General features: G+C 42.0%; 4 protein-coding genes and 1 long non-coding RNA gene across 7 annotated transcripts; 4 read left to right on the forward strand and 1 right to left on the reverse strand.

The window, feature by feature from the left end:
• The first annotated feature begins 1036 nt into the window (after positions 1-1036).
• On the forward strand, positions 1037-3606 carry LOC115686905 (plasmodesmata-located protein 6). Of its 2 annotated transcripts, none has more exons than XM_056308890.1 (3): positions 1037-2126; positions 2923-3033; positions 3147-3606. In XM_056308890.1, exons 1-3 carry the CDS (start codon positions 1367-1369, stop codon positions 3158-3160), a joined length of 885 nt encoding a protein of 294 aa, XP_056164865.1. In that variant the 5' UTR covers positions 1037-1366; the 3' UTR covers positions 3161-3606. The 2 variants fall into 2 exon arrangements, with proteins under 2 accessions (XP_056164865.1, XP_030468186.1); XM_030612326.2 differs by having other exon boundaries at positions 1038-2126; positions 2923-3042; positions 3150-3606.
• Positions 3315-5961, reverse strand: LOC130137486 (uncharacterized). The gene is made up of 3 exons (XR_008815912.1): positions 5543-5961; positions 4286-4373; positions 3315-3998 (listed from the first exon to the last, which is right to left on the reverse strand). It is a non-coding gene; the product is annotated as an uncharacterized LOC130137486 (long non-coding RNA).
• A 1320-nt stretch (positions 5962-7281) lies between these two features.
• On the forward strand, positions 7282-12502 carry LOC115686889 (plant UBX domain-containing protein 2). Its single transcript, XM_030612306.2, has 3 exons — positions 7282-8618; positions 9523-9801; positions 11887-12502. The coding sequence occupies exons 1-3, from the start codon at positions 7716-7718 to the stop codon at positions 12118-12120; spliced, it is 1416 nt and encodes a 471-aa protein (XP_030468166.1). The 5' UTR covers positions 7282-7715; the 3' UTR covers positions 12121-12502.
• Positions 12503-16953: 4451 nt separating this feature from the next.
• LOC115686864 (protein TIFY 6B-like) lies at positions 16954-21047 on the forward strand. The gene is made up of 7 exons (XM_030612279.2): positions 16954-17098; positions 18397-18596; positions 18958-19232; positions 19705-19795; positions 19888-20215; positions 20437-20494; positions 20714-21047. Exons 1-7 carry the CDS (start codon positions 17029-17031, stop codon positions 20766-20768), a joined length of 1077 nt encoding a protein of 358 aa, XP_030468139.1. The 5' UTR covers positions 16954-17028; the 3' UTR covers positions 20769-21047.
• A 1733-nt stretch (positions 21048-22780) lies between these two features.
• On the forward strand, positions 22781-26381 carry LOC130134449 (protein TIFY 6B-like). 2 transcript variants are annotated; one of them, XM_056308186.1, is made up of 6 exons: positions 22781-23054; positions 24157-24366; positions 24677-24764; positions 24866-25184; positions 25637-25694; positions 26073-26381. In XM_056308186.1, exons 2-6 carry the CDS (start codon positions 24182-24184, stop codon positions 26191-26193), a joined length of 771 nt encoding a protein of 256 aa, XP_056164161.1. In that variant the 5' UTR covers positions 22781-23054; positions 24157-24181; the 3' UTR covers positions 26194-26381. The 2 variants fall into 2 exon arrangements, with proteins under 2 accessions (XP_056164161.1, XP_056164160.1); XM_056308185.1 differs by having other exon boundaries at positions 22789-23054; positions 24213-24366.

Consider the following 26381-nt stretch of genomic DNA (forward strand, 5'->3'; position numbering starts at 1 on the left):
GCCTTCTATTTACAAGTGTCTTACATCTCATTGCAATAATACTGCCCCTACATCATGCTGCTGTAGTAGCATGAATACACAAAACCAATTCACAGTCGAGCAACCACATCAACGAACTTGCCAGGCCCGAACAAGACAACCATGAGCGATACCGCGCTTATTAAAATCGACTTACAAAGCGATGCGGCAAATTGCAAGAGGGCTTTTAATTGAATAAGCAGTTTATATACAACAGCACTCAACAAAAACTATGTCCGGAAAAGAAGAAATTCTAGGGGCGGAAAAGAAAGGGGGAAAAGAGCACAATGCTCTAGAATGATCTTAACCAATATGGAAGCTCTTGATAGGGACTGAGTTACGTCTGCATTCAACAAGCATTGACAATCTTTATCTCTTGACGTAGCTACTCTCAAAGTCTCACTTTCAGGCAATATTTCCAATCCCAATCAAACTGCTCCCAATAACCCAAAAACAACTCTTATCTTCTTCTTCTTCAATTTGGCCCCAAAACCCAAAATCCAATGCCGCATTTCACCTACTCTCGTGCACGATCAAAGCTTTGTCAGCCATGAATTAGCAAACCCTATGAAATCGATGGAAAGACGAACACCAGCAACCACCAGCTAGCTTTTGATCCTTCGAGGCCACTTTGGTAGGTGACGCTCTGAGGTCCCTCGCCTCGCCACCCTCTCTTTTTATCTTTGTTGCTGATGAAGAGTAATTGTCAACCATGACCGGTCTCTTTTAAAACTATTTATATCGACTTTCAGAGCTCACTAGACTCGAAAGTCTAAAAGTGTAGAGCCAAAACCCTTTTCTCTTTTTTCTCCTTTCCTTCCAAACGATCATATTGACTTAAACCCCGCACGCGTCATCAGTTTAGGTGTTCCGTTACCGAGATTTTGGCTAGATCAATAGATGGAAAAATATATATATAAAAAGAAGAAGAAGAATTCGACACGACGTCGGCACTGACCAAACGACACACGTAAAGATTCGACTATAAGTGGATTTGCTTACTGCGTAGTTTATCCTGATCATGAAATGATTTTGATCTAAACAGTTAGATTCCTTTGGTATTATTATTACTTGAAGTGAGTGTCACTAATATTTGGACAATAATTTTTGGACCTCCACAGTTGAAACTATCATCAAGTTCCGTCCTTCCTTACGTAAATTCCTTTCGAAGGAACCACGTCTCTCTCTCTCTCTCTCTCTCTCTCTCTCTCTCTCTCTCTCACGCACGCACAAAACAGAGCACTCTGCTATATGACCAACCCACCATAGCCAGCATCTCCCAACCAAACAGACCCTTCACTCTCTCTCTCTCTCTCTCTCTCTCTCTCTCTCTGTCTCGACGACCACCATGTCCGTCGCCGAAAAAGCTCCGTCTCCTCCGCTCCTCTTCTCCTCCATCTTCCTCCTCACGCTCTCTCTCCTCGCATCTCCATCCACTTCGGACACCGACTCCTTCGTCTTCGGCGGCTGCTCGCAGCTGAAGTACCTCCCCGGGTCCCCGTACGAGAACGGCGTCAACTCCGTCCTCACCTCCTTCGTCAACAGCGCCATGTTCGCCGCCTACAACAACTTCACCGTCCCCGCCGGCACCACCTCCGCCGACATTATCTACGGGCTCTTCCAATGCCGTGGCGACCTCGACCAGAGCACCTGCTCCCGCTGCGTCGCCCGCGCCGTCAGCCAGGTCGGCACCCTCTGCGCCGGCGCCTGCGGCGGTGCCCTCCAGCTTGAGGGCTGCTTCGTCAAGTACGACAACAGCACCTTCCTCGGGGTCGAGGACAAGACCCTCGTGATCAAGAAGTGCGGGCCCGGGTCGGACAGCTACGACACCAACGCGCTGACGAGGCGCGATGCCGTATTGGGATACATCGGGGCAAGCAACGGGGACGGTGGGGCCTACAAGTTTTATCGGGATGGGTGGTCCGGCGATGTACGGGCGGTCGCGCAATGCGTGCAGGACCTGAGCCCCGAGGAGTGCCAGGACTGCCTCGGGGAGGCAATCGGGCAGCTGAAGAGCAACTGCGGTGCGGCCAGGTGGGCGGACATGTTCTTGGCCAAGTGCTACGTGCGGTACTCGGAGGGCGGTGACCACTCGCATGGCGGCCACGGTAAGAATCGGGTCTATGGTGGTGGTGGTTCATGGTTTAGCATGGTTTTCGGGTTAATTTGGTTATTGCTTGGATAGTGTTTACATGGACTATCTTGGATGAATTTGAGCTTTACCGTTAGCTCAATGACCATCCTAGCGTACGTTATTAAGTAGGTTGTCTATGCTAATTAGTCTGCAATGTGACTACCAAGGTATAGTCAACTGATATTAGATGCTCCTCTGTAAAATTTCATCTTCTGATAATTTAAGTTTTCAGCTTCCTTTCTTTCAATTTTCTGGGTCTAAGAAGTGTACGTGAAAGTGTGGAAGTGTCAGTAGTTTGTGCTCTGGAGTGAGGGTGTGTGTTGTAATTGTGGTTGTGCTATGGTAATGCTTTTGAGATGTCCGTAGACATAGTTTGATAACCCCTGTTTATCTTAATTTTCTTTTGGTTCATGATGTTCACGCTGTCTAACTAGCACTTTTTATCGTGGGAAAAGAACGATGAGGGGATTGATTGACAAATTTCTATGCTGTATGTCCTCAAATTATTATGCCACCACCAATACAATTTATTTATGCAAAGTGGGAATGGAGACTGCTCATAACAGGGGCAAAGTAAGATTGGCAATAAGAGTTTGATGCTTGAGAAAAGAAACAAGCAAATTGGTTTAGCTTGCTGTTCATTCTCCAGAGGCAACTTAGAACATCTTAATGGGAAAAAGTGGCAGACTCTTGTCATTCGATTGCTCCATCATGAAGTGAAGCTGAGCTGAGTAAGACCCTGATCATTTGCGCAAATATTTGAAAAACAGATACTAACGACGACGACGAGATCGAGAAGACGCTAGCGATATTGATCGGGCTCATCGCAGGGGTCACGCTGGTCATCGTCTTCCTCTCTTTCCTAGGGAAAGTCTGCGAAACAGCCAAGGGTACTGCTCGTTTTGGCTCTATTTTTCCTCTAACTGACCCTGTTCTTGCCTCATAATCTGTTTCTTTATTATGTGTTTAACAAGCTGTCCATTTTTACTTCTTGCAGAAGGTAAATGAACTGCACTTGCTGGTTGTGGACATATCAAAGAACTGCAGCACCGAGCACTACTCGCCGTGGTATCGATTCGATTCAAAGAAATGATCAATTGGCTTCGACTTTTTTCTGTCTTTGTTTCATCCTTTTTCTTTCTATCCATTGTCCCTTTTTTGAAACTTTTTCTTTTTTCTCACTCCCTGTAAAGAAGATGTTAAAGGGTAGACTTATAAAAGAAAAAAAAAAAGATTGAGCATTGAGATATGTAGTACCTCGAAGCCAGTGAAAAGGCAAAGTTGCAACAAGAGAGAAGTCACATTCTCCAATCTTCCCCTTTTTTAGTTCTTTTTAACAGTTAACTAGGCTTTGTTCTTCACTGATTGTGTACAAAAAGCAGACATTTCTGTGGAAAGGGCTGCTCTTGTATTGTTGTGCTTAATTTAGTTTAGTGCTTTGCAGTTGTGATCAACTTGGATCATTTTCATGGCTTTCTTTAGATTATATGCATATCTTGCTTCTCTCGATTCGAGCTTCTTGCTGCAGATTAACAATTTTCTTCTTCTGCGATACTGTTTCCATCTCCTGCTGAATCAATTATATGAGGAACTGGAGTACAATTCAAGAAAAAGTCATTCAGTTTCTTTTTTCCGGTCACCTCCATATGGGCCACTTGGCTTTAGTCACTTTACCTTTGAGATTTTTGGCCTGAGCATTTCAATTGTGTCAGTTGGCCCGCAATTCAGAAATTCCTTGAAAAAGCAGTAACTGAGACTTTTCATAATATTGAACTCGAGTATGTTTCTCCAAGTTAACTAAATCCTCCCTTCCATTGTTTCGATCAGCCCGCTCTTCAGAAAATTCCTTCAAAAGGCAGTAACTGAGACTTTTCATGGTACTGAACTCGAGTATCACTTGTCAAGTTAACTAAGTCCTCCTTTAGATTATTATCAAGAGATGCTCCAAATACAATGATTGTGTCGTGAGTAACACTAGTAGAAGTTCAGCCATGTTTCCAAAAGTTTACGTTAAATTTGAAAGACAATATCTGGTAATTAGCTGCACAAGGAATTTAGTGTGGTTTTTTTGGGACAGAAAGATGCAGGCAAAACATGAAAACCAGTCATAGTCAGTGTAAACAATTCTTTTACCTCTACTTCTGTGTTACAGCAGTATTTTGCACATCATTGCAGTACTCTGAAAACAAATTCAAGCAGGTAACCTTTTGTGTGCACGATCCTGCTCAAGGACCAGCCATTGGTCAAAGGATGACATTACAGAATCAAAAATCATTCTTTAATCATCTTAGCATCAATTTAGACCAGCTTCCTCTTAAGTATATTAAGGGGGACAAAGGGCCATCAAATGATGATGACCATATTATTTTAGGAAGACCATGATGCCAAGAATTGTGTAGAATCCCTTCTCTGCCATTACTTTGGGTCTTTCTTTTTGGTGGGTCAATCCCAATCAGATCCTTTGAATCCACTTTTCTTTTCACAGTGTCTTTTCGTGGGAAAAAAAATGCGTTCTTTAAGCAGGAAGGGACATGCATTTGGAATATTTGAGGATGTACCGGAGGAGCCATGCTTGCCGCTAAGTATGCTATTATAATCTAGACATCAAACTAATAATGCGGAGCAAAAAGGCTTTGTATATTCCCCTTCATAAAGATAAAGAGAAGACCAGATATCATGACCTTCAAAAGAGGAGACATAAGAGAATTAGCAAAAGTGAGTGACATTATGCATGCATGAGATTTAAGTCACGGGGCAATCTTAAAGATAGAGAGAGAGAGATTGCGGATGGTACAGTGCATAATGGAGAATCTTCACCAGTAAAAGGGAGAGAGAGCTCTTTGAGCTTTTTTAACAACACAGTCCTCCTAATGATGACTGACTAGTCACTTCACCATAAGCCCATTGTTAGAAGTATTCTGGTTCTTTAAGAAACATCATTCACAATCACTTTTGGAGGTTCAAGGATTAGGCTCTTGAAAGGCTCTTTATTAAAGGATGATGCCAGTCTATTCTGTCTCAAAAAAAATAGGCCATCTTGCAAATGAATTTAGTTCTCCTCTCTTTTCTGAAAGTTATTCTTCAATAACTGATTCCTGGATAGTTAGATCCAAATTAAAGTTTCAGTCAAATCCGCAGAATATCCATGAACAAAAAAGATAAGAGCGTATTCAACATAGTGCATATTCAACATAGTGAAGTTTTTACTATACTTTGTACCAGAGATGTTATTCACAGATTCATATTAAGAAGTCCCGTTCAACTTTGATCATCGACCAAGCCGGGTATTATATCCTATGCATTTTCTGATCTACATTAGTACATCTGCTTGGTCGATCAAAAAGTACTCAAAAGAAGTAGATCGAATCGCACTACTGAACCTGGAATTACCTATGAATTGCCAAGAAATTTCACACCAATTCCTCAGGACAGACGATACTTTTCAATTTCCAAGTTTTCATCTGTCATGATCAGGAAACACCGCAATTCATGAAGTCCTTTGATTTCAACCAACAGAGAGCAGACAACTATGATGGCTGACTAATGACGAACTGTTTTTGATAAATCAGTTGCGGCTGACACCGAGGCACCAGTTAAACACCCTCAGGAAGTCATAATCTCAAGAGCACTGTTTATGTAACTTCTGATTGGAACATCTGGTGTTAATGTTTCTAATCTAAAACTTATGTATCACTGTGATAATCTCACCTTTTGACTAGACGATGCCATTAAATAAAGTCCAGCAACTGGAACTCTGCCAGGTGATTTCCTCTGGATAGTTCTTTAATCCCACTAAAATGTCCTCAAAGTCTATAAGCTTTGTGACCATGACCACATTTGATTGGGACAGCAATTCTACGGTATCTGACTTCAGTACCTTTCACAGATTTGTCTGAATTGCTGACAAGAAAGACATGAGGGAGACAGAGCAGATAAAGAAAATTATCATCTCTCGGCTCCCTCATTCTAACACGGCACCGGGTCGCAAACGACGAAATAGCTCTTACGCTTTGCATAAAATAAGTTACAAGGTTGACGAAGAAGCTTCCTAGGATTCTTTCTTATCCTATGTCCTCAGGATGGATGGTACGAAAAGAGCCCCGAGATGCTGATCCTCGCAGTTTCCTACTGGGCAAAAGAAGAGGAGATGAAACTACGGTCCCTGAGACTGATATCAAGAAAGTGATGGAGCATGATTGAGATAGCTGCTTTTGTGTTCTACTTCCAGGTGGAATCGTAGTTTAAGCACAAGTAGATGCCAACTGAAAGTTAAGCGATAATACCTGTTGGGCCTACGGCTAAAAGTCTCTCCCACATTGGCCTGCTGTCATCCTCTTTTACTCTCCTTCATCCACGGATCCATGTCTGCAAACGTGAGTGAAGGTATAGGACGAATGGACATTTCTCTTTATGTGTGGAAATACACGTTCACAATCGTTGAGGAGGGGAAAGATGTAAGACCGGGCCCAGTCATGTTACAGTGTCCATTTGAAAAGAAAAAAATTTACCGAATTATGCCAGGAGTCCTAATTCAGTAGTCAATCTCGTCAGCCACATCAATGGCGTGATGAGAGCGATTTCCAAGTTTCAAGCGTTGACACCCCTCAATCCCTACCTCCAGTGATCTCTCTCTTTCTCTGGTATCGGTTGACCACTATCGTGTCAAGGCGATCAGCGATCGCCACCGGGGAGGTCGCAGAGGACATTCAACCACCACAATGGCAGTCTAAAGACGAGTATTAGCTTGCGATTTATTAGTTCTGGACGGGCTTAAACGAAGGGACTGGATCCAACAATACGACTGCTTCAAAAGATTCATTAATTTGCACTTCAGATCTGGACAAGCCCAACCACATCGTCAAGCCCATGATCGTCCCTACCATCAGCCTCTGGCATGGCACAACCTTATTGGGCCGGCCACGGGAAGGAGACAAAACACAGACACTTTCATGTGGGATTAGCACAAACTCTGTGCTAATCCACAAGTTTTTTCTGCCTTTTGCTGTCAGATACTAAGTCGTTGAAATCACGTAACAATAGTTCAGGCACGCGACCCGGATTTCGAATGATGCTGTCTTTTCCTTTTGGCCCAGTTGATGATTGATGCATTTTTTGAGGGAAAGCATCGTTTGCTCTGAAAAAAACAAAGCACACCCTTTTCCTTTCTTGCAAAAATTCTTGCTTTTGCTCTTTATTGTTTTCTTTTTTTCTGGGTCTTCCTCGAAAAGTCCTCTCTTTGCAGATGCTGACGATTCCCTCCTGAGTCTCCAAAGTCGCGTCCTCCTCTGTCTGAATGCTCTGTTGTTGTAAAGACGTCTCTCGCACGGTCTCGCCCGCAAGTCCTCGACGTCATCCATTCAAAGTCGCAATTTTTTTAGCACGGATGGATCCTCCTCCTCTACTCGTTCATACCCTTTTTCTTAATTAGCAAGACAATCCACTCCCGAGTATTTTTTATTCGTTCCTAATCCCCTCTCTCTGGCCTCTGAAATTCAGCTCCATTGTTCTTGGGATCTCTTGTTGGGTAAGTCTCTCTTGCACGACCAGCTCCATTTGCACAACCATGGATGACATGAAAGATAAAGTCAAGGGGTTCATGAAGAAAGTCAACAACCCCTTCTCCGCCTCCTCCTCTACTGGCAAATTCAAGGGTCAAGGCAGAGTTTTGGGTTCGTCTTCGTCTGGTCCCGCCAATCCGATCCCTGCACGCCCTTCTCAATCTATCCGTAGTCACCCAATTCCAGCACCAGCTCAAATCAGTAATCCTAGACCTTCTCAGCCCCCTAAAACCGCAGTTTCGGATCAGAACAAGCTCGAAATCGCGCGTAATGTGGAGCCGGATCGGAAACCGGCTAACGGGTTCGATCCGTTTGATTCTCTTATCACTACTGGAAAGAGATCTCAGAATGGGTATTCGTTGAATATAGTTGAGTGCCCCATTTGCAATAGATCTTTCCGGTCTGAAGAGGAAGTTTCCCAACATGTGGATAGTTGTGTTGCTGAAAATCAGGTTGAGTATGATAATGTCGGTGCATCGGGGTTGCCAAGTGATGAAGCGGACGGAAGGAGTGAATTGGAGTCCTGTGTTGGCACTTTTGTGTCGGCGAAGCCACCAGAGAGTTCAGTTGATGTCGTGCTTAAGTTGTTTAGGAATATAGCTAAGGAACCAGAAAATACAAAGTTTAGGAGGATAAGAATGAGCAATCCTAAGATTAGGGAAGCTATTGGAGATGTTGCAGGAGGGGTTGAGTTGTTGGAATTTGTTGGGTTCGAGTTAAAAGAAGAGGGCGGGGAGATGTGGGCCGTGATGGATCAACCTGGCGAGGAGCAGATACGAATGATTAATAAGGCTGCGGTTTTACTGGAACCAAAGAAGTTTGAAGAAACTAAAAACGTTGATGATGCCCCTGCTGTGGTCCCTTCCGTAGTAGACAAACCAATGGAAAAGGAGAAGATCGATAGGCAGGTGTGTTGAATGTTCTCCTCATTTGTTGGTGTTAGCTCTCGCTGAGAAGCTTTTCCAATAATGACTTTATTTGTTGCTCAAAATCTCCAAGGCATTATATTGCTAATGTTGCTGCATCTGTCATAGTTTCCATGCCTGTTTGTTAAGCCCATGTCATGTTGAAACTGGAAAGTGAGGCAAAGGGTTATTGGCTGCACTTGTAGGTCTGGGAATGGATATACCTACATTGCTTACTATTCTTATCTATGTTACGATCGGTTTTGCTGTGTGAATTAGCTTCATCTGAGTATTTAACTAGAACTGGAAAATATTGGGAATATTTATATTGCAGTTGCTTATTGCTTAACGATGATAGTACATTAAGCTAAATATCTGTGTGCTTTGATATCTTTATCGTACGTATTGGATTGTGGTGGTAATATTTAACTCTAAAAGTTACTATGAGATAAGGGACGTGAAGCTTAAATTTGAATAATGCTTCTAATGACTTGATGGTAGTTAATAAAAGAATTGGAGTATGTGCCAAACTTTGCTTTTAATGTCTGATATTGCTGCTCTTGCCAGTTTAGGACGCAGAATCACTACATACAATCTGCTATGTTCAATTTATCTTTTTCTGATAATATTTTGCAAAACTTCTGTTAGTAGAATGTTATTCAATTACCTAATGTTAGTGCTTGGCCGCCTGCCCTATGCCATTTCAAATATTACATTGAAATGAATGTAGACTTAACATGTCCTTGTGTTCGCGATATGTCCCTATGTGATTGTGCAACTTGTCAATAGACAATAATTCAGGTGCCTTTAATTGGGTGTATTATTTATTAGGGCCGTTATTTCAGCTTTTGGTTTAGTGTCCCACCTTGATTATTACTCTGACTTCGCTTTCTTCTATGCCATCTAGATTCGGGTGTTCTTTTCCGTGCCTGAAAGTATAGCAGCGAGAATTGAGCTACCGGATTCTTTTTATAATCTTTCAATGGATGAGGTGAGACGAGAAACAGAAATGAGGAAGAAGAAGATGGCAGAGTCTCAGCTTTTGATCCCCAAGTCATACAGGGAAAAGCAGCTGAAGGCCGGAAGGAAGAGGTACACCAGAACCGTCATCCGTTTTCAGTTTCCGGATGGAGTGGTTCTTCAAGGTGTCTTTGCTCCTTGGGAGCTAACAGGTTCTTTGTATGAGGTTTGTCATCTAAGCCACTCTTGTTTGAGCTTATAATCATTGTGCAGCTTCCTTTCGTTTGTGCATGATTGACTTGACTAGGCAACTGTAAAGGGAAAGATTGATGCCACCTCTTAGACGATGGATGTTTTGGTGGATCCAATGAACGTGAGATGTTCTTACTATAGTTCATGCATGTGATTGCATTGTGAAGGGGGTGAGCCATGAAACGGCAGATCTTAAGAGCACTTGATATGGGGGGGAGGGGACAATGATAGTGGCTTTTGGTCTTCCACTGAGATTGGCTGCTTGAATTTGTGTTTTCTGCTTATAATATGCGAATTTCTCCTGCTCAAGTCCGTATCTTTGGTCTACCTTGTGTATGATTTTGCCTAATGTTTCTTTCATTATTTTTTAAGCTCTTCTAACTTTAAACTAGCTTGTTCATATAAAAGATGTGAGTGTCAGTGCAAGTCTTTACCTTTTGGCACCCATCAAGAACTATGCTTACCACCACCTAAAGTTCACTGCCACGGATAAACCACATACTGGAGTGGGGTTCCTGTGGTTTTCTTGTAATGATCAGTGATCGATAGTGGTCAACTAGTTACGTTTTCAGAGTTGAGACTACTTCCTTAACGTACATTTTATGGGAGGACATGATTTGATTCCATATTGTTAAAAGAAATTACCTTTGTAAGTATCCACTATTTGGAGAACTTGCCTTGCTGTATTGTGATTGTTGTCACCTATAAGTATAATCCTTGGGACTATCATTGTTATACTACCTTAACCAATTTAAGATCTGGGATGTTTCTGATTGGTAGGGTGAGTTTCTTTCCTTATAACTTCATTTAAAGGCCGATGAGATTGTCTAACTGTTAGTTCCCCTTTTACTTGAGGAAAAATTGTTTCACAACGGCTACAGCACTTCATGAGGTGCTTTTGATGCACTCCCCTAATTTCTTGATCTTGAATAACCTCCATCACTTTCTTCTTCCTCTCCGTCCTCCCTTTGGCCAGCTACTTTGACATTAAGTCCCTGCTCTAATTGATTAAATCAGATGTTACCTGGGTTTCTAGTGTTACTCGGGACCTCTGGTTGATCTGCCATAGGTGTCATCTGTGGGAGCTGGATGGTTGACTGTTGAAATTGATGAATGAATTCAAGGTTCCTATCCTAGGTCCTTGAGAATGTGTAAACACACTATAGATCCAGTCAATGCTAGTTTTTTTAATTTTCTTGACTCGTTTTCAATTATAAACTAATCACCGTCTTTGTTGTTCGGCCTTGCTGCCGATAGTGTTACTCATCTTTTGCTCAAATCTTGAATAATTTCTTTCGTCTTCCAGAGCACCATCAGAAGGAACTGCATCTTTTTCTAACTATCTGCTTCACTGCAAAAACCAGGACACCATGTCCTGGTATAGAAAGTTTGACTTGGACAACATAGTTTAAGATGAGCAAGTGGACGATGCTTAAAGCAAACATTGTCTCATAACAACAATTTTAATCCTTTTTAAGTAGTAATATTTATATTCTGGTACTTCGTCTTGCAAATTGGTTCAATCATGTGGTTTCCACACCATAGTTTAAGATGAGCAAGTGGGGGATGCTTAAAGAAAACATTGTCTCATAACAACAATTTTAATCCTGTTAAGTAGTAATATTTATATTCTGGTAATGTCTTGCAAATCGGTTTGATTATGTTGTTTCCATTTGCTACTATGCCTCTTTGCCTGGGCAAACCATGTTCGCGGGTGCATCCGTATCTATGCTTGTGCACAGGCCTGTGCCATAGGAGACATCCGGTGGAGTACGCAAATTGAGTTCTAGCATGCAATTTCTACTCCATTTTATGGCTAAAATTCACTAGACGGTGACCAAAAAGTAGAGTTAGGTGACAAATGTGTAGCTTTCACCTGCTTTGACCCAATGTGTTTATCTGTTGATCGACAAAGGACTAAATTGTCGTGTTGACCCGATGTTTCTTCATGGCTTGGAATGTTAGGCTTTATCACTTCTTGATGTTGTGGATGAATAATCAAGAAATTGAAGCTGGTTTATTTTGCTGAATCTAAGAAGATAACTTTGCTTTTTCGCAGTTTGTAAGCTCATCGCTCAAGGATCCCTGTCTGGAGTTCGAGCTGATGCATCCCGTGGTCATCAAACGGCGTGTGATCCCACATTCGCCCGAACCTGGCCAAAGAGCGATGACTCTCCATGACGAGGATTTGGTCCCTTCGGCTCTCATCAAGTTCAGACCAATTGAAACCGATTCCGTGGTCTTCACCGGACTCCGGAACGAACTCCTCGAAATCAGCGAACCCCTTCAATAGTCCTGACTCCCAAGCCCGAAAACTTCTACCTCGACCATTTGCAGCTGCCCGTCTCGCCGTTCCAGATCCTCTGGCTCTTGGAGACGTCAGAAGATTGTATGCACCTCTATTCACGTGTTTCTGTATGCGCTTTGTTACAGACATTGTTGTACATGACTCTTGATGGATGAGAGCGTCATAATCGTGTACAGACCCAGAATCATACCTCAACTCAACATCGTGTATTACAAAGAAATCAATATTTGTCCGAGAGCCAATGCTATAACTTCCCATGGCTCTACTGTATACTCCAAAACTCGATTTAACTTGATTTTGGTTCTCAGTATATACTTCAGGATCGAACATTCGATAATTCTGCACATATTAAGACTTGTCTACTAAATCCGTTTATTAAGTGGTGTACGGATTCTCGTTGGGTGTGTAAACGAGCGCGGTAACATGAATAACCCTTTTTTTTAAGTACATATCACTCGATAAATCAAGTTCCATAGAGGAGTCTTAATATCTCTAGCATCGCTCTTAAACTTGGATGCTTTGTTACGTCTCTAAAAAGAGTGTGCACAATAATTAAATATTCGGTATTTGAATGTACCTGTAGAGTCTTGAAAATGCACGCATCCAATTCTATATTAGGTAATCGAGATTATTTGACTAGATTAGATAGGATAAGATAGTATTTGTAATATTCGAAAATACAATTTGGTACATTGACAAGACACCAAATAGAGATACATACTATTTGATTAGATGTTTGGTAGATTAAAAATAGAGTATCTATTGGAAATTGGGTTAGCACTTAGCAGGAATCATCAGCAACAGTCCCGCAAGGACGATGACAACTTTATGGTTGTTGCCGCCTTCAGATTTTGAATTTCCATGAGAGAGAGAAAGGGATATAGATCTCGGGTCGTGGCTCGAGAGCGATGACCGCCCACCATCGCCGTTATATAATTGTGGTCGCTGCTCAACGGATGGCCCCCGCCTCTACCACATGCGACCACCTCGATGGTGGTGGTCTCCTATGGCCAACTTTCTCTCTTTCTCGATCTCCCGACCGGCGGCCCGAACCATCGGGAATGTTCTCGTCTAGAGTACAATACTAGTTGCGTGGAACGAAATATTCCTCGTTTCCTATTTGTGAAAATCTCCCAAAGGGGAACAAATTCTAAGTTCAATGGACGATTCTAGGAAAGGTATGAGGATAATACTCGAACAAACCACCTTGGTCAAAGTAAAGATATGGAAAAAGGCAATATAGAATGGATTACCGGCACTTGATAAATAAATAAATTAATTTATTCGGATATATTAAAGTTGTCCTTAGCACATGGTTGTCAATAAGATAATGGGTATATATACGTATGACTTTGCATATATAAATGTATTTTTTTTCGTACATGTGGCCCACCTTCTTCCCCATTATATATTTTGCTTGATTATATTAGTCGATACGGGTCAGCCGTCATGTTTAACACTAAATTGAAATTATAGGACCAGCATTCTCCAATCATTATCGCCCGTTTCTCGTTCCGACGATAATTATGACAGATTTCTCGAATATTTAATACGACATATCTCGTCTTTCAGCGTATTCTCACCGACACCAACACCCTCCGCTCCGTAGGTAGAGGGTCTCATTCGATGTGCGCTGGCAGAAAGGGTTACGTGCATCGACGAAAGTAGTCGAGACCAGAAGCCAAATCGAATATACGAAAATTACAAAAAAAATAACAAGTGGGCTTTCTAAGGGTTGGTTTATTAAATTGAGAGGCTACTATTCATCACGAGTTTGGGGTACACCTTCCTCAATGTGTCCACAATTAAATACACACATATTATAAAAATAATATAATATTGGGTCTCGTAAATTTATTGATTTTTAATTCCTTGCTTATTTTATTTTTTGTCCCCCTCTTTCTTTTTTTTGGATAGTGCTTGCTTAATTTATATATGCTGACTAGATAATTCACGTGCTGTTAAGCGAACCGATGCACCTCCTAGCCGCCATGTCGTGGCGATAATAAATTAAAATAATTTTATTCCCTGTGAAAAATTGAGGAACATCAAAAAAAAATTTTGAAAAAATAAAAAAATGAAAAGAGAAAAAAGAGAAAAAGTTTAAAGGCATGGGTAAGTAAGTAAGCACGTGCGAACCGCCTTTAATTTTCGACCACACTTTCACGTGTGGACGTGGTACTGCCCGCTGCCCCCCGAGATATCGTCAATTTATCGTTTCCACCTCATCCGTGACGAGACTGACGGTATTTTGTTCTTTTATTCCTTCGGACTGTTTTTCGAGCTGTCCTTTCTTCTTTTGTTTTTCTTTTTAAAAAAATGATACAGATAGGTACTGAACTTTAGCTAAATACGTAATTTAATCTCTAAACTTATAATTTCAGGATCTAAATTAAACATGTACCAAAAATTCAGAGAACACATTGAATAAATTAAAATTTTAGGGGCTAAATTGAACATTAAGCTAAAGTTCAACGACTACATTGAACAAATTAAAGTTCAAGAATCAAATTGCACATTGAGTCATAGTTCATGACCTGTTTGTGTCATTTTCCCTTTTCTTTTTTTTCCTTTCTAGCTCTTTTTGTAATTTCATGAGCTTTAGCGAGCTTAGATAAAGTGTTAAATTGCATAGAACACCAATATCTATGTGTTCGTCACAATTCAAAAGCGACACCCGAAATGAAATTCAGCGCTATTTCGAATTTACAGAGAAAGGCTGAATTGACAAAACATACAAAAAAAAATTAAACTTCACGATTTTCATCTGGTTTGAAAAAATTATCGAAACCAAACAAAGCTACGAAGGTTTCGATTTGTGAATTATTTTTCATTTTGAAATGGAACTATCGAACCGAATCAAAATCATATAAAAACGGTTTGGTTCGATAATTTGAGTCGTTTTTCGCTCACCTCTATCATCCGCTACTTCCTAAATCAATGAAAGTCATGGAAGTTTTTTTTCTTTTAATAACTATTGTGGTGTCATGGAAACCACGTATAGTGCGCATGTCCGTACTAGTTTGCATATAAGTCGTTAAATTTGATGAAACCCAGAAAGTCTACCAAATTTAATAGTTTAGCTGATGCATGCAATTAATCATCAAGTTCAGAATTCGTTCCTCTCTAAAGAAATGGAAAATGATTAATTTTCTTTAGAGCGTGGGCATCTATTTGCCCCTAAAGTTTTACCCATCATGTCAACGTGGGTCTTTCAAAGATCGTTTTGACGTGGGGTCTTTTGAACCATTGTTTCTCACTCAGTGGAATCATTTCTTTGATTAGACCGAAAGAAGTTCTTGGATGTGGTCATTCAATTTGTTATAAATGTCGGGTTGGCATTTTCCGAGGTAAAAGAAAATATAAAGGAAAACATGAAAAAAATAAAATAAAAAATAGGACCGGAGACAGGGATTCCGAATGACTCCATGTGAACGATTTCGTAGAGACAGCATCTGATGCTTGGACATGGTAATTTTGCTAAATCAATCATATATTAAGCTCCGCATATTCAAGTTTTATCGTATTAATATTTACAAGTGTGAAATCATCTCTGCAACACGTGGTTAATCAATCTGAGTGGGGATCGATAAGAAGGTGCCACGATGGACAAGCCGAGGAACACACATTTTTTCTGCGATTTGATATTTGAGGTGTGCCTCACGACACCCGTGGTCAAAATCCAAATGCAATTAGCAAAGAGAATGTGTGCGTGACCATATATTATATTTTGAGTAAATGCTTTTATTGGGATCACGTAAACCGACTCGATAATAATTCGAGTCTAGAATCTACTGATAAAAGCCTCTTTCATAACGGTAATTCGCCGCGATTTTACATTGACGCTTGAAGGAAGATAAGTTTTGCTTACGGGGGTATCGACGGGTCGGTTCGGTTAAGGTTTCGAGCCGAAAAGCTTCGGGCACAAGCAGTTACGGTCGAATACGAGAGACCCTGCCGACACGGCCCCCGCGTGACGAGACGCCACGTCAAGACATCGCATGTCCTCCACGTTGAAAAGGAGTGGGGATTGGAAAATAATCCCGAGTTTTGTCCCAAAACGCAAAGCAGATCTGAAAAGCTGACGATGGCGAGAGAGAGAGAGATGCGTGACACTCCCGACCGAGATATTTCCCCTCGCGCGCGAAAAAAGATTTTATTGCCGCGACACGAGAAACTGGCGATCCAAAGGGGGCCAGCGCCCGATTAATCGGGGGTGTCCCCCCCAATCAAAACTCGCGCACGAGGAAAGCTAACCGCAAAAACGCAGCGTCGCGTTCGTCCGTGGGGGCCCGCGGGGTTACACGCGGCGATCTCGCAGCAGCGCCCCACCCCCACACGCGGTCCTCACGCGCGCGCCCGCGCGCGTGCGGGAGGGGGGCGAGGCCCATTTCCGCAATGTGTGTGAATCAATTGGGCGGCGCACGTGGTGCGTTACCGGCCGAGCCGGTCGACTCCGACCGGACCTATCGGTAAAACCCACCCCCACCCCCCTCTACCCTCATCAATCCCACACCACCGCCACCACACTCGCAAGGGAAAGAGATCGCGGCCGACCAGCTGGCCCTCGGCCCGCAGGATTCAACGGTCCAGATCTCGCTGCCCGTAAAACTCATGTGAAACGCAATTGGATTTTCTCTCTCTCTCTCTCCCACCTCCTCCCTCTTTTTGAGAAAACGAAGCTCTAGGAGCTCTCTTCGTTTCCCCTTCGTTCTGACGTCCTCTCGCTCGGGAAGTCCACTGGGAGCTCGAGGAATTTGGCTCGATCTTTGGCGCGTCTTTCTTGGTTTTGTGTGTGGGGGTGGGGGGGTGGGTGCGGGTGCTTGTTCGAATCTTGAGGGGGGGGAGGGGGAGGGGCTGGGGAGCGAGGTTCAGGCGTTGAAGCTGCGTGAGATGGAGAGAGACTTCTTGGGTTTGAGCGCTGTGAAGGAAGAGACCGGCGGGGATGCGTGCGGAGACTCTGGTTCGTCCCTTTCTTTCACCTCCAGACGATTCTCCATACGTTCTTGCTGAAGAAATCTCCAATCTTTTCTTTTGGGCTGGTCGAGTCAAACTTCCCTGATGCTGCTTTTTTATTCTTCCGTGTTTTTTTTATATTTTTTTAATCAAGATGAGTTTTAAGTTTCGGTCGCACAGCTTGGACTTGGGGGTCCAATTTGCATGCTTTTTTTTTTTTTTGTTTTTTTTGTCCGACTGAGATGCATGATTCAGGGGAGAAAGAGAGGGGGGGTTGAAGAATTAAATGTTTTGGTTTGATTATTGGAGCTGTTCATTTACGTTGATGGTTTGGATATATTATATGGGTCCGAGTTGTTCAGATTAAGATTGATGGCTAATGCGATGAGAGTTGGCTTTTTTGGTTATGATTTTCCTTTTTAGGTATATGGGTAGGCTTTTTGAATGGGCAGTTCCATAAATAGCTCGTCCTTAAACTTGCGCGTTCCTTTGCGGTTATGTGGAGAGAACTTTTCACCCGTTAAGCTTCTCAGCTTGAATTTCATCTTCTTGGTAATTTTCACGGGCATGGGTTCGATTCACAGCTTAGAGTGAGCTTATCTCCTGATTTTCCCGTAAAGCTTAGTCTTTTTTTTTTCTTTTTTTTTTTTTTGGTGGAAGCATTTGCTAGTGTTGAGAGTATATACTGGTGTCTTTTTTCATATCCAGCAGCTAATACAAAGAACCAAGATATTGCTCAGTCCATTTATGGTTCACTCAGCTCATTTTATCATGGGAAAAGGATAGTTCTAGCTTATCATGCATGACTTATATTGTAGTTCGTGCTCTTGTGGTCGGTCTGGAAGTTCGTTTCTGGCGAACATTGAACACATCATATGATACCTAATTATAGGTAATCCACATTCAGAAACACATGATGCAAGTCTTGGTTGTGCGTGAGTAGATTATAAGCTCAGATCAACTCAATGAGCTCGAATTAGAGTTTCTAGCACTAAAGCATACATGCATGGTTTCTAATCAGGTCTAGTACATTAGAAACAAGATATGATCCGTTGTTAAAGGTAATTCGCATTGAGAAACACGTGATACAAGTCTTGGCCATGCGTGAGCAGATTATGAGCTCAAATCAACTCAAGGGGCTCAAATTAGGGTTTCTAGTCAACCAGGATGCTCCTTTTGAGAGCAAATTTTTTTGCAATATTTCCGTGGACATATTTGTAGTTCTTGAGAATCGAGTGGCACGACTTAAGGATTTGGGGATTGAAGTTGATGTGCAATATGGCTTTCTTGCAATCTGTTCTGTAGAATCAAACAAAGGTTCACCAGGAATGCGATGGCCATTCTTGAACAAGGTCTCTGCTGTTCCTCATCGGATGTCCTTTAAGGCTGCTCAGGATGAAAAGACCAAAAAGGTCAGCGAACCGATTGTCTCTTCTGGATTGACGCACCTCCCAGTTGCAGATGCATATGATTCGAGTCGAAGACGTACTGTCGTCGAAGTGCACGTATTCTTCTCTCCTTTCTCATGTTCTTATAGATGTGAATTCTGTTTCGTGAGTGTTATCGTGACACTACATCGGGAAAAGTCATCTCAGTGTTTTTTGGATAGTTTAAGTCATATATATTAGTTATCTCAGCTGTTTATTTAAATAGCTTTTGTGTCTTTAGCTGATTTGAATGGCCTTTCTGTTTTTTAGCCAGAAAGTTGAATAGTTGGAAACATGGGACTCTTTTGCTATTTTTATTCTATAACCGTTGTAATCAATTTTGCCAAAGTGAAACTCTGTTTCAGAACTTCTATTCCAATGGTCTTTCTGTGATGTGACTTTCAACTAATGGTTCTATACTTTTTCTCTTTCGAACTAGAGTTCATTCAATCGTCACAGACAAGGTGGCTCGCCGTTTTCGCTGACGTCTTGCTCTCAACAATCTCATCCCCGGGATGCGAGGGTGCTTCCCCTCTCAAATCAGGGAATTCCCGCCTCGATGGGCGACCCTTTCTTCAAGACTCACTTCGCTGCCACTGGACAGACTCTACCAGGTGGTATGACCAGGCAAAAGCCACCGGGAGGTGTTCTTGTTTCTGCCCCAAATTCGGACCATCTTACCGCTGGTTCGACAATGGGAACCGCTGAGCCATGGTAACTGCCTTTGTGCTTAGTAATCTCCGTCTTTTTTAGCCTTCTGCTTTAGCTCTAGATTTCTAGCGTCCTGAATCAGATTTTTATTTGGTATTGAAGACTATGAAATGTTTAAGAATAGTATTCCAATTAAAGACGTCTAGAAGTTTCTGCTACGTTTAGAAATTAAAATGATTTTTCTTATAAAAGCGGGAAAACAAAAGGTCCTTTTTTTTGGGAGCTGAAGATACTAGAATTGCTCTGGATTGGAAGACTAGTGTACTTTTTTGAAACAATTGAAGCATCTTGATGAGATAGATCTGAATGGACCTCCGAAGGATGGGGCTCTTGGATGAGTTTCTTTTTCTTTGGAAGGCGGTCTTTTTTCCAGCTAGGCGCTCGCAATTTTTTCCCATGTAACAAGTATGCTTTCGAATTTACGAGTTGAAACTTGCTTGGAATTAAGTGCCTCCATTGGTAATATCTTTCGCAGGAAAACTATCAAGCCTACCGTGCCTCCTTCTCAATTGACCATCTTCTACGCGGGTACCGTGAATGTTTATGATAATATCTCACCTGAAAAGGTGCTTTTTCTCTCCTTTTCTCTCGTTGTCTCTACCCTTGCCCTTTTAAGCTAAGAAACTTGATTCAGCTATGTTGTGCTTGTTATACGTAGGCCCAAGCGATCATGTTTCTTGCCAGGAATGGGGTTCCAATGGCTTCTAAGACATCACAGGCAAAATGCTTTGTTCAGGCGCCTACCGCGGCCAACTCGGCCGGGGATCACGTTGATCTGAACCAGCCTACTACGCAACCCTTCTCTAGCCTCTCGAGTCCATTATCAGTGTCATCACATCCAACTCCTCAGTCACAGGGTGGACCAGCTGGCAAGGATGAATCAAAGGAAGGTAATTCTAAAGTAGTTGGCACTCCAAGCAAACTGGACGCCCCAAAAATGGTCAGTGTCATGGGATCCATTGCCTCAACGGCCATGGTACCATCTGGTAGGATTCTGATTCAAGGATTGTTTTATCTTTATTGTCTCTCTGCTTGTGAAACTCTCTTTCGAAGTCCTTTGCTCTTTTCCTGTTCTAGCAGATGATCTTGCAAGGTGAATGTCTAAACTTTACCGACTCGTGACTCTTCATTATTTTCGTCAAGTGTTGGCTAGTAGGATGTCCTTGAAAAAACTGTACTCATAAGTGGAATTCAATTTTTCATGCAGCCATTCCACAGGCTAGGAAAGCATCCTTAGCTCGGTTTTTGGAGAAGCGCAAAGAAAGGTCAGGAACCTTATTAGTTTGAGGATATCACTTCATAGCATGGCTGAAACTGAGGCTTTAGATAAGCCAATGCTGAATCCGAGACTTAAAGATCTTTGCTCGGTTTGGCAGAATGATATTCTGTGACTTCTGGCTTTGGCTACATTTGACACGTCTCATTTGATTTCTTGGGAAATGAAAGACGATGAAAGTGACTGTTGATTTTCTGTGTAATCGTAGGGTAATGAGCGTGGCACCTTACAACCTCAGCAAGAACTCTCCAGAGCAAGCGTGACGCCACACTCGAGTGCTCTAAATCGCTCTCCAGCTCTTGCGATGGAACAGGGGAGTCCTCACTGATGTATAAGTATGTATAAGCTTTAGGATTTTGGTTTACCTGTCTGTATTGGATGATTTGGACATAGTCTGTTCTGTAATGTTCTGTTTCTTTCTTGTTCTTATTGCTTATTCTATTGACTGGACTTCTTGTTGTAAGTTAATCATGTTTCCTCATGTAACCGACGAATAGCAGATTCAATTTTGGAATGAAAAACTGGATGCTTGCTTCGATCAATGAATGCCGAAAATACAAAAGCTTGTAATAGGGTTGAGATGTTTTTTGTCTCTGCAGAAGAAGCTTACGTTCTGATTTAACATTCTTTTCTCCAACCCATTTGAGAAAGAATGAACATTCACTCAAAACCTTTATTGGGTCTTTAACAAAGCGTCGCATTCACTGATATCTAGTCGGACTTTGATGTTAATGACGTCGTTGGGCATTAAAGAGTTGGTCGCATTTGCAACTGCCTTACGGACGCATCACACGAGTAGGATTCGTGACGGTGGGCCAACATATGGTTCGGTCTCATCTCAACCATCATCGTCTGGATGTCTTTTTCGTGGAGTCCGATGTTCTCCTCCGCAAGCTCTCTCTTCTTTTAGATTCCCGTTGGCATATTTTCAGTGGGTTTCATCTCGCAGAAAGTTGTCCTTATGAATCATAATTATCGGAAGGTGTCGGTAAATGAATCGATGTGATATGACCTATGTTTTGTCAATGTGGTCAGACAGGATACTCTTCAATTTTTGGAATGTGGATGTCAACTTCTTTACTTGATAGGTGCACGGACACCGTCACATCGGAGCAATTACAATTGACAAGTTAGAAAGTGTACAATGACAACCTTTCAAGAGACTACAGATTCCTACATCTTTCCACTGCTTGGGAAAGGAGGAAGGAAAGAACATGACTGAGAAATCAAAACGCTAGCAAAGTTCGAAATTCTCTCGTTTGAATCCTTGAGGACGGAGAAGATGTCATTACCTATGATAAAGAAGAATTGTTATACTTGAGCATCGTTAATGTGGGATTTTGGCGCTACACTACATTTCGTTTCTAATTCGTCATCGCACATAATGTACAGATTCAATGATCATTTGCGTACAATGAAATGGCCTTATGGCCATAAACAGACCAAGTAATTTGTGATCCATTCAATCTCAAGCTCGAAAATACCTAAGTCGCCAATTTATCGAGGGTGGAATCTCTTTCAAGTGTACCGGATACACATATAGATGCACAAATATACTCGAAACAAATGTATACTTTCTTTTTAATTTATACCGAATATCAGGGACCCGAGTTAGATTCCGAGCTTAATTCGAGTTCAGACTAAAGTTTACCAGCTCAAATAATCGAATGGGGTCGAACACACGAGCTAATTAATAACTCAATCAACTCAAGCTCAAACTTGAGAAATGAAGCTGGAACGAGCGGAACAGGGGTTAAGTTCCGATGCTAAACTGTACTTGCATCGTCTGTTCCAAGAATTCAGACATGTTTTCTGACGCAAGTGGCCCAACTTTCTTTTGTGGCCACGAAGACCTTGTCAAGGAAGGGAAGATATCATCTCTCTCGAATCATGTCAGTCACCAAACAGTCGCATCTCCAAAAAGGAAACGTGTTTTTTTTCCCATTGCCCTTCTCCGTGCATGTGTGTTTTTTCCGTGGCGGAGCCCCACGGGTTCGTCCTCTGCGTCAAATTCCGGACCAATCGCACGAAAGCATGTGATGGATCGTTTTCTGCGCATCACATCAGTGGCGAGCTTGAACAAAATAACAAGTCTCCGTTGGTTATTAGTCGGTCAGCAGACCCTCATCAGGCACAATCTTGGCCCGCACTATGAAGATCATGCCCATTTTCACACTCATTCTAGGAATCATGTGGCCGTGCTCTGATCGAGAAACAGGACATTCCCGTGCGTCGGTGACCCCACCACACCTTTGTATTATCAAGCCAGAGAGAATCTCTCTCTCTTGCTCGCTCGCTCGCTCTCTCTCTCTCTCTCTCTCTCTCTCTCTCTCTGGTTTTTCAATATGATGCCTCTTTTGGCCTTTAGTTTGAGAGCTGAGTGATTGGTTGCGGATTTCGTAGGCGGGTTTTGGTGGAATCCGTGTTTGGGTGAGGAGATTTGTTGGGAAGCTGTGAGATGGAGAGAGACTTTTTAGGTTTGAGCTTGAGCGAACCATCGGGTGTTGTGAAGAAGGAAGAGATTAGCAGTGAGGCTTGCAGAGACTCTGGTTTGTCCCTTTCTTGAATCTAATAGTACCCTGTTCTTGTTTTTTTTTTTCTTTTTTGAAATAACCCTATTCTTGTTCAATTATAGTCTTTCTTTCATTTGCTACTCGAGTTATCTTCAGCTGGACTCCTTCGAAATCACGGAACTTTCATATAGGATGAGTTTCAAATTAGCTTCACGATTCATGATTTGGGGACAATGGAAAGGAAGAGAAAATGAGTTTTTTTTTTTTTTTTTTTTGCTTTATTATGATAGTTTGATACTGATTAGTTTGAGTTGTCGCTTGGATAATTGGGATTAAGGGTGTAGGAATTAATGCGATAAAAGTTGCAGTTTTGGTATGTGGGAGTTTCTCAAATGTATGCATTTGAATGGCAGTTCCTTAATGGCTAGTTATCAAATTGCCTGATTTTCTGAAGTTGAAGAATTTTCAACCTTTAGGCGGCTCACTTTCTCAGCTAGCATGTTAAATACTCAGCTACCTTTAATCTCATCTTCTTTTCAGTTTTACATGGCTCGATTTATCAGTATAGAGTGAACTCGTCTAATTTGTTCCCGTGAATCCTTTAACAAAGCTAGAAATTTTTTGATAAGTAATTCATTGACCGTAGATTAGTGTCTTTTCCTCTTTTTTTTTTTTTTTTGAAGATCTAGCTGCTCATCAGAGATCACAGATCATGCTCTGTCCATTAACTCAGGTTTATGTATAGATCAACGCATGTTATCGTGAGAAAAGTATTTTCTCTACCCAAGTTGAAAAGAACTTCTTCACCTGAGCCTTGTTGTGGAGTTACTGGCATTTTTCTTTTTGGATAACCTAGGGGCACGACTGTAATTAGCTGACTACCCGGAGCAAACTAGCACAACAACCCACCCTCCATGACCCTCACTTAAATCCGAGTTCCCCAGAGCAGGTATTGAACCTACAACCATCGGTTCGAGATTCAAAAACATGGAAATGTCCTTACATCTGGGTAAATCGTAGGGTGGATAAGTTCCTTGCGCTTCACTCAAAAGCTGCTTGTGACCCCAAACATTGCTTTTTTCTAGGACTAGATTGTAGTTCCTGACAGTTGAAATCTAATACTAATTCCGAATTGCAGTACTAAAGATGTCAGGGTTGAATGGATGGATGACATGGCTTTCTTGCAATCTGTAGGACTGAACAAAGTTTCGGGAACAAAATGGCCATTATTGGACAAGTTCTGTGCAGTTCCTGATTTGAAGCTAGAGCTGCCGGGAGGTGTTGTTGTTGCCACTCCAAATTCAGGTCTTCTAGGCGCCGCTTCTACATTGGGAACCACTGAACCGAGGTAACTTGTTTTGTGATTGAACAGATTCTGTGTGTTTTTTCATAGGCATTTTAATAGGCTCGACTTCTAAGAGAACAAGTGGTTCTGTAAGTGCTCTGGGTTGGAACAAAATGACTCCTCTAGACAATTAAGTGGCGTTGAAACTGAATCTGTTCACAGATCCTATCTTATGGTGCTTTTTTCCCTAAGCATGGTTTTCTTTTTGTCAAGCTATATATTTACAATTCGTTTTCACTCCACAAGCGTGGTCTTGATTTCAGAACTTGAGGATGCTTAAACTAAATTTTGCTGTCGGAAATATCTTTTGCAGAAATGCTGTCAAGTCTTATGGGCCTCCTCAACTGACCATCTTCTACGCGGGTAACGTGATTGTTTACGATGACATCCCTCCCGAAAAGGTGCTCTCTCTCTCTCTCTCTCTCTCTCTTCCCTGACTCTATCCCATTTGTGTGCCTTTTCGTGTCATGACAATCAATAAAATTCTTGGTATGATATGCAGGTCCAGTCTATCATGTTCCTGGCAGGGAGTGGGACTTCTAAATCTCCTAAGACATCGCACTCAAGATCTTATGTTCAAGCGCCTACCCCTGGGAATATCATTGGCAATCATGGGGTTCTGAAGCAGCCTACTACACGGCCTTGCTCTGGCCTTTCGAGCCCATTCTCAGAGGTCTCACATCTGGCTCCTAAGTTGGGGAGTGGACCCGGTAACATGGAGAAAGGTAACACTGAAGGAGTTACTGCTCTGAGCAAAGTGGACAATCCAAAGACGGTTGGGGCCATGAGATCAATTTCTGCAACGACCATGGTATCGGCTGGTAGGATTCTAATGTGCACAAATGTTTTAGCTTCTTTGTGAAACTTTGTTTTTTGCATTTCAAAATTTTTTTATTTCTGAGGGAACACTGCATCTGCATGATATGTTGGGGGTACGCAGCATGGAAGTGTCTTGTATGTTGAATAGAACTGACTAAGAAAGAAGGGAGCTTAAAGGAGAAAGATTGTCCGGGTTTTTTATTCTCGATAGCCAAATGACAATAGATGTCTTTTTCCAGGGTTTTCATCAAGTTTAGTTGAAATCTTTTCCAGTTTCTCTTCATTCACTTCTTTTCCAATTCCTTTCCGCTTCCCCTGTTTTAGCAGAATATGCTCTCAGACAATTTCATAATTTGCATCTCTATTTTTTAGTTTGACATGTTAGATACTGGGAATCAGTATGTTGATATTCTTGTAAGGTTTCTACTTCTAGTGAAGTTCGACTTTTTTGCAGCCATCCCTCAGGTTCCTACGGCATCCTTGGCTCGGTTCTTGGAGAAGCGCAAGAAAAGGTCAGTTAGGGAAGATTGCTTTGGAATTGGATTATATGTCCTGTTAATAATTTGGACGACTTACGAACTTTTCAACCATTATTGTCCTCAAATCATTCTGGCATGAGCTAGTAGTGTGAAAGAGCTGTCTCGTACCCAAAATTTTTAGTAATCTTGGAAGGCCTTTTCTATTTTCTGTGGCTCGACTTATACGTATATTCAAATGGACTGCTGCTTTGGCTTTGGATTCGTCCAAACCCATGCCGAACCTAGAGAGGTCTGTCATTTTCTCTTGATTTTGCGGTTTCCAGTTTCAGATACTTTCACATGTCATTTATTTGAATTTCTGCAAACTGTATTGGCCATGATAGGTGAGATTGACGTGTCACACGAATGCAGGGTAGCAAATGCCGCACCATACAGCCTCAGCAAGAACTCGTCTCTGGAGTGTGCCACCCCATCCTCCGGTCCCCTGAAGCTCTCTTCTGGTCCTTCTATGGACAAGGACTGTACTCAGTGATGTGTAAGCCTTTTAGGATTTGATGTGCTTGATTTTCTTGTTTGCGTAATGAGTATTGGCGTAGTCTGTAATGTTCCGGTGCGGTCCTTGTACGGCCTAAATAGTGTCTCAGCAACGGTACTTGCTGTAACCTAGTCATGAGCTGAATCGTCTGTTCATTCGTGCAACGAAAAGGCTTTCTGATTCAA

This window comes from Syzygium oleosum, unplaced genomic scaffold, assembly GCF_021117445.2.
Source record: "Syzygium oleosum isolate NSW1041296 unplaced genomic scaffold, Sole_v2.1 Sole_v2.02, whole genome shotgun sequence".
Taxonomy (NCBI): domain Eukaryota; kingdom Viridiplantae; phylum Streptophyta; class Magnoliopsida; order Myrtales; family Myrtaceae; genus Syzygium; species Syzygium oleosum.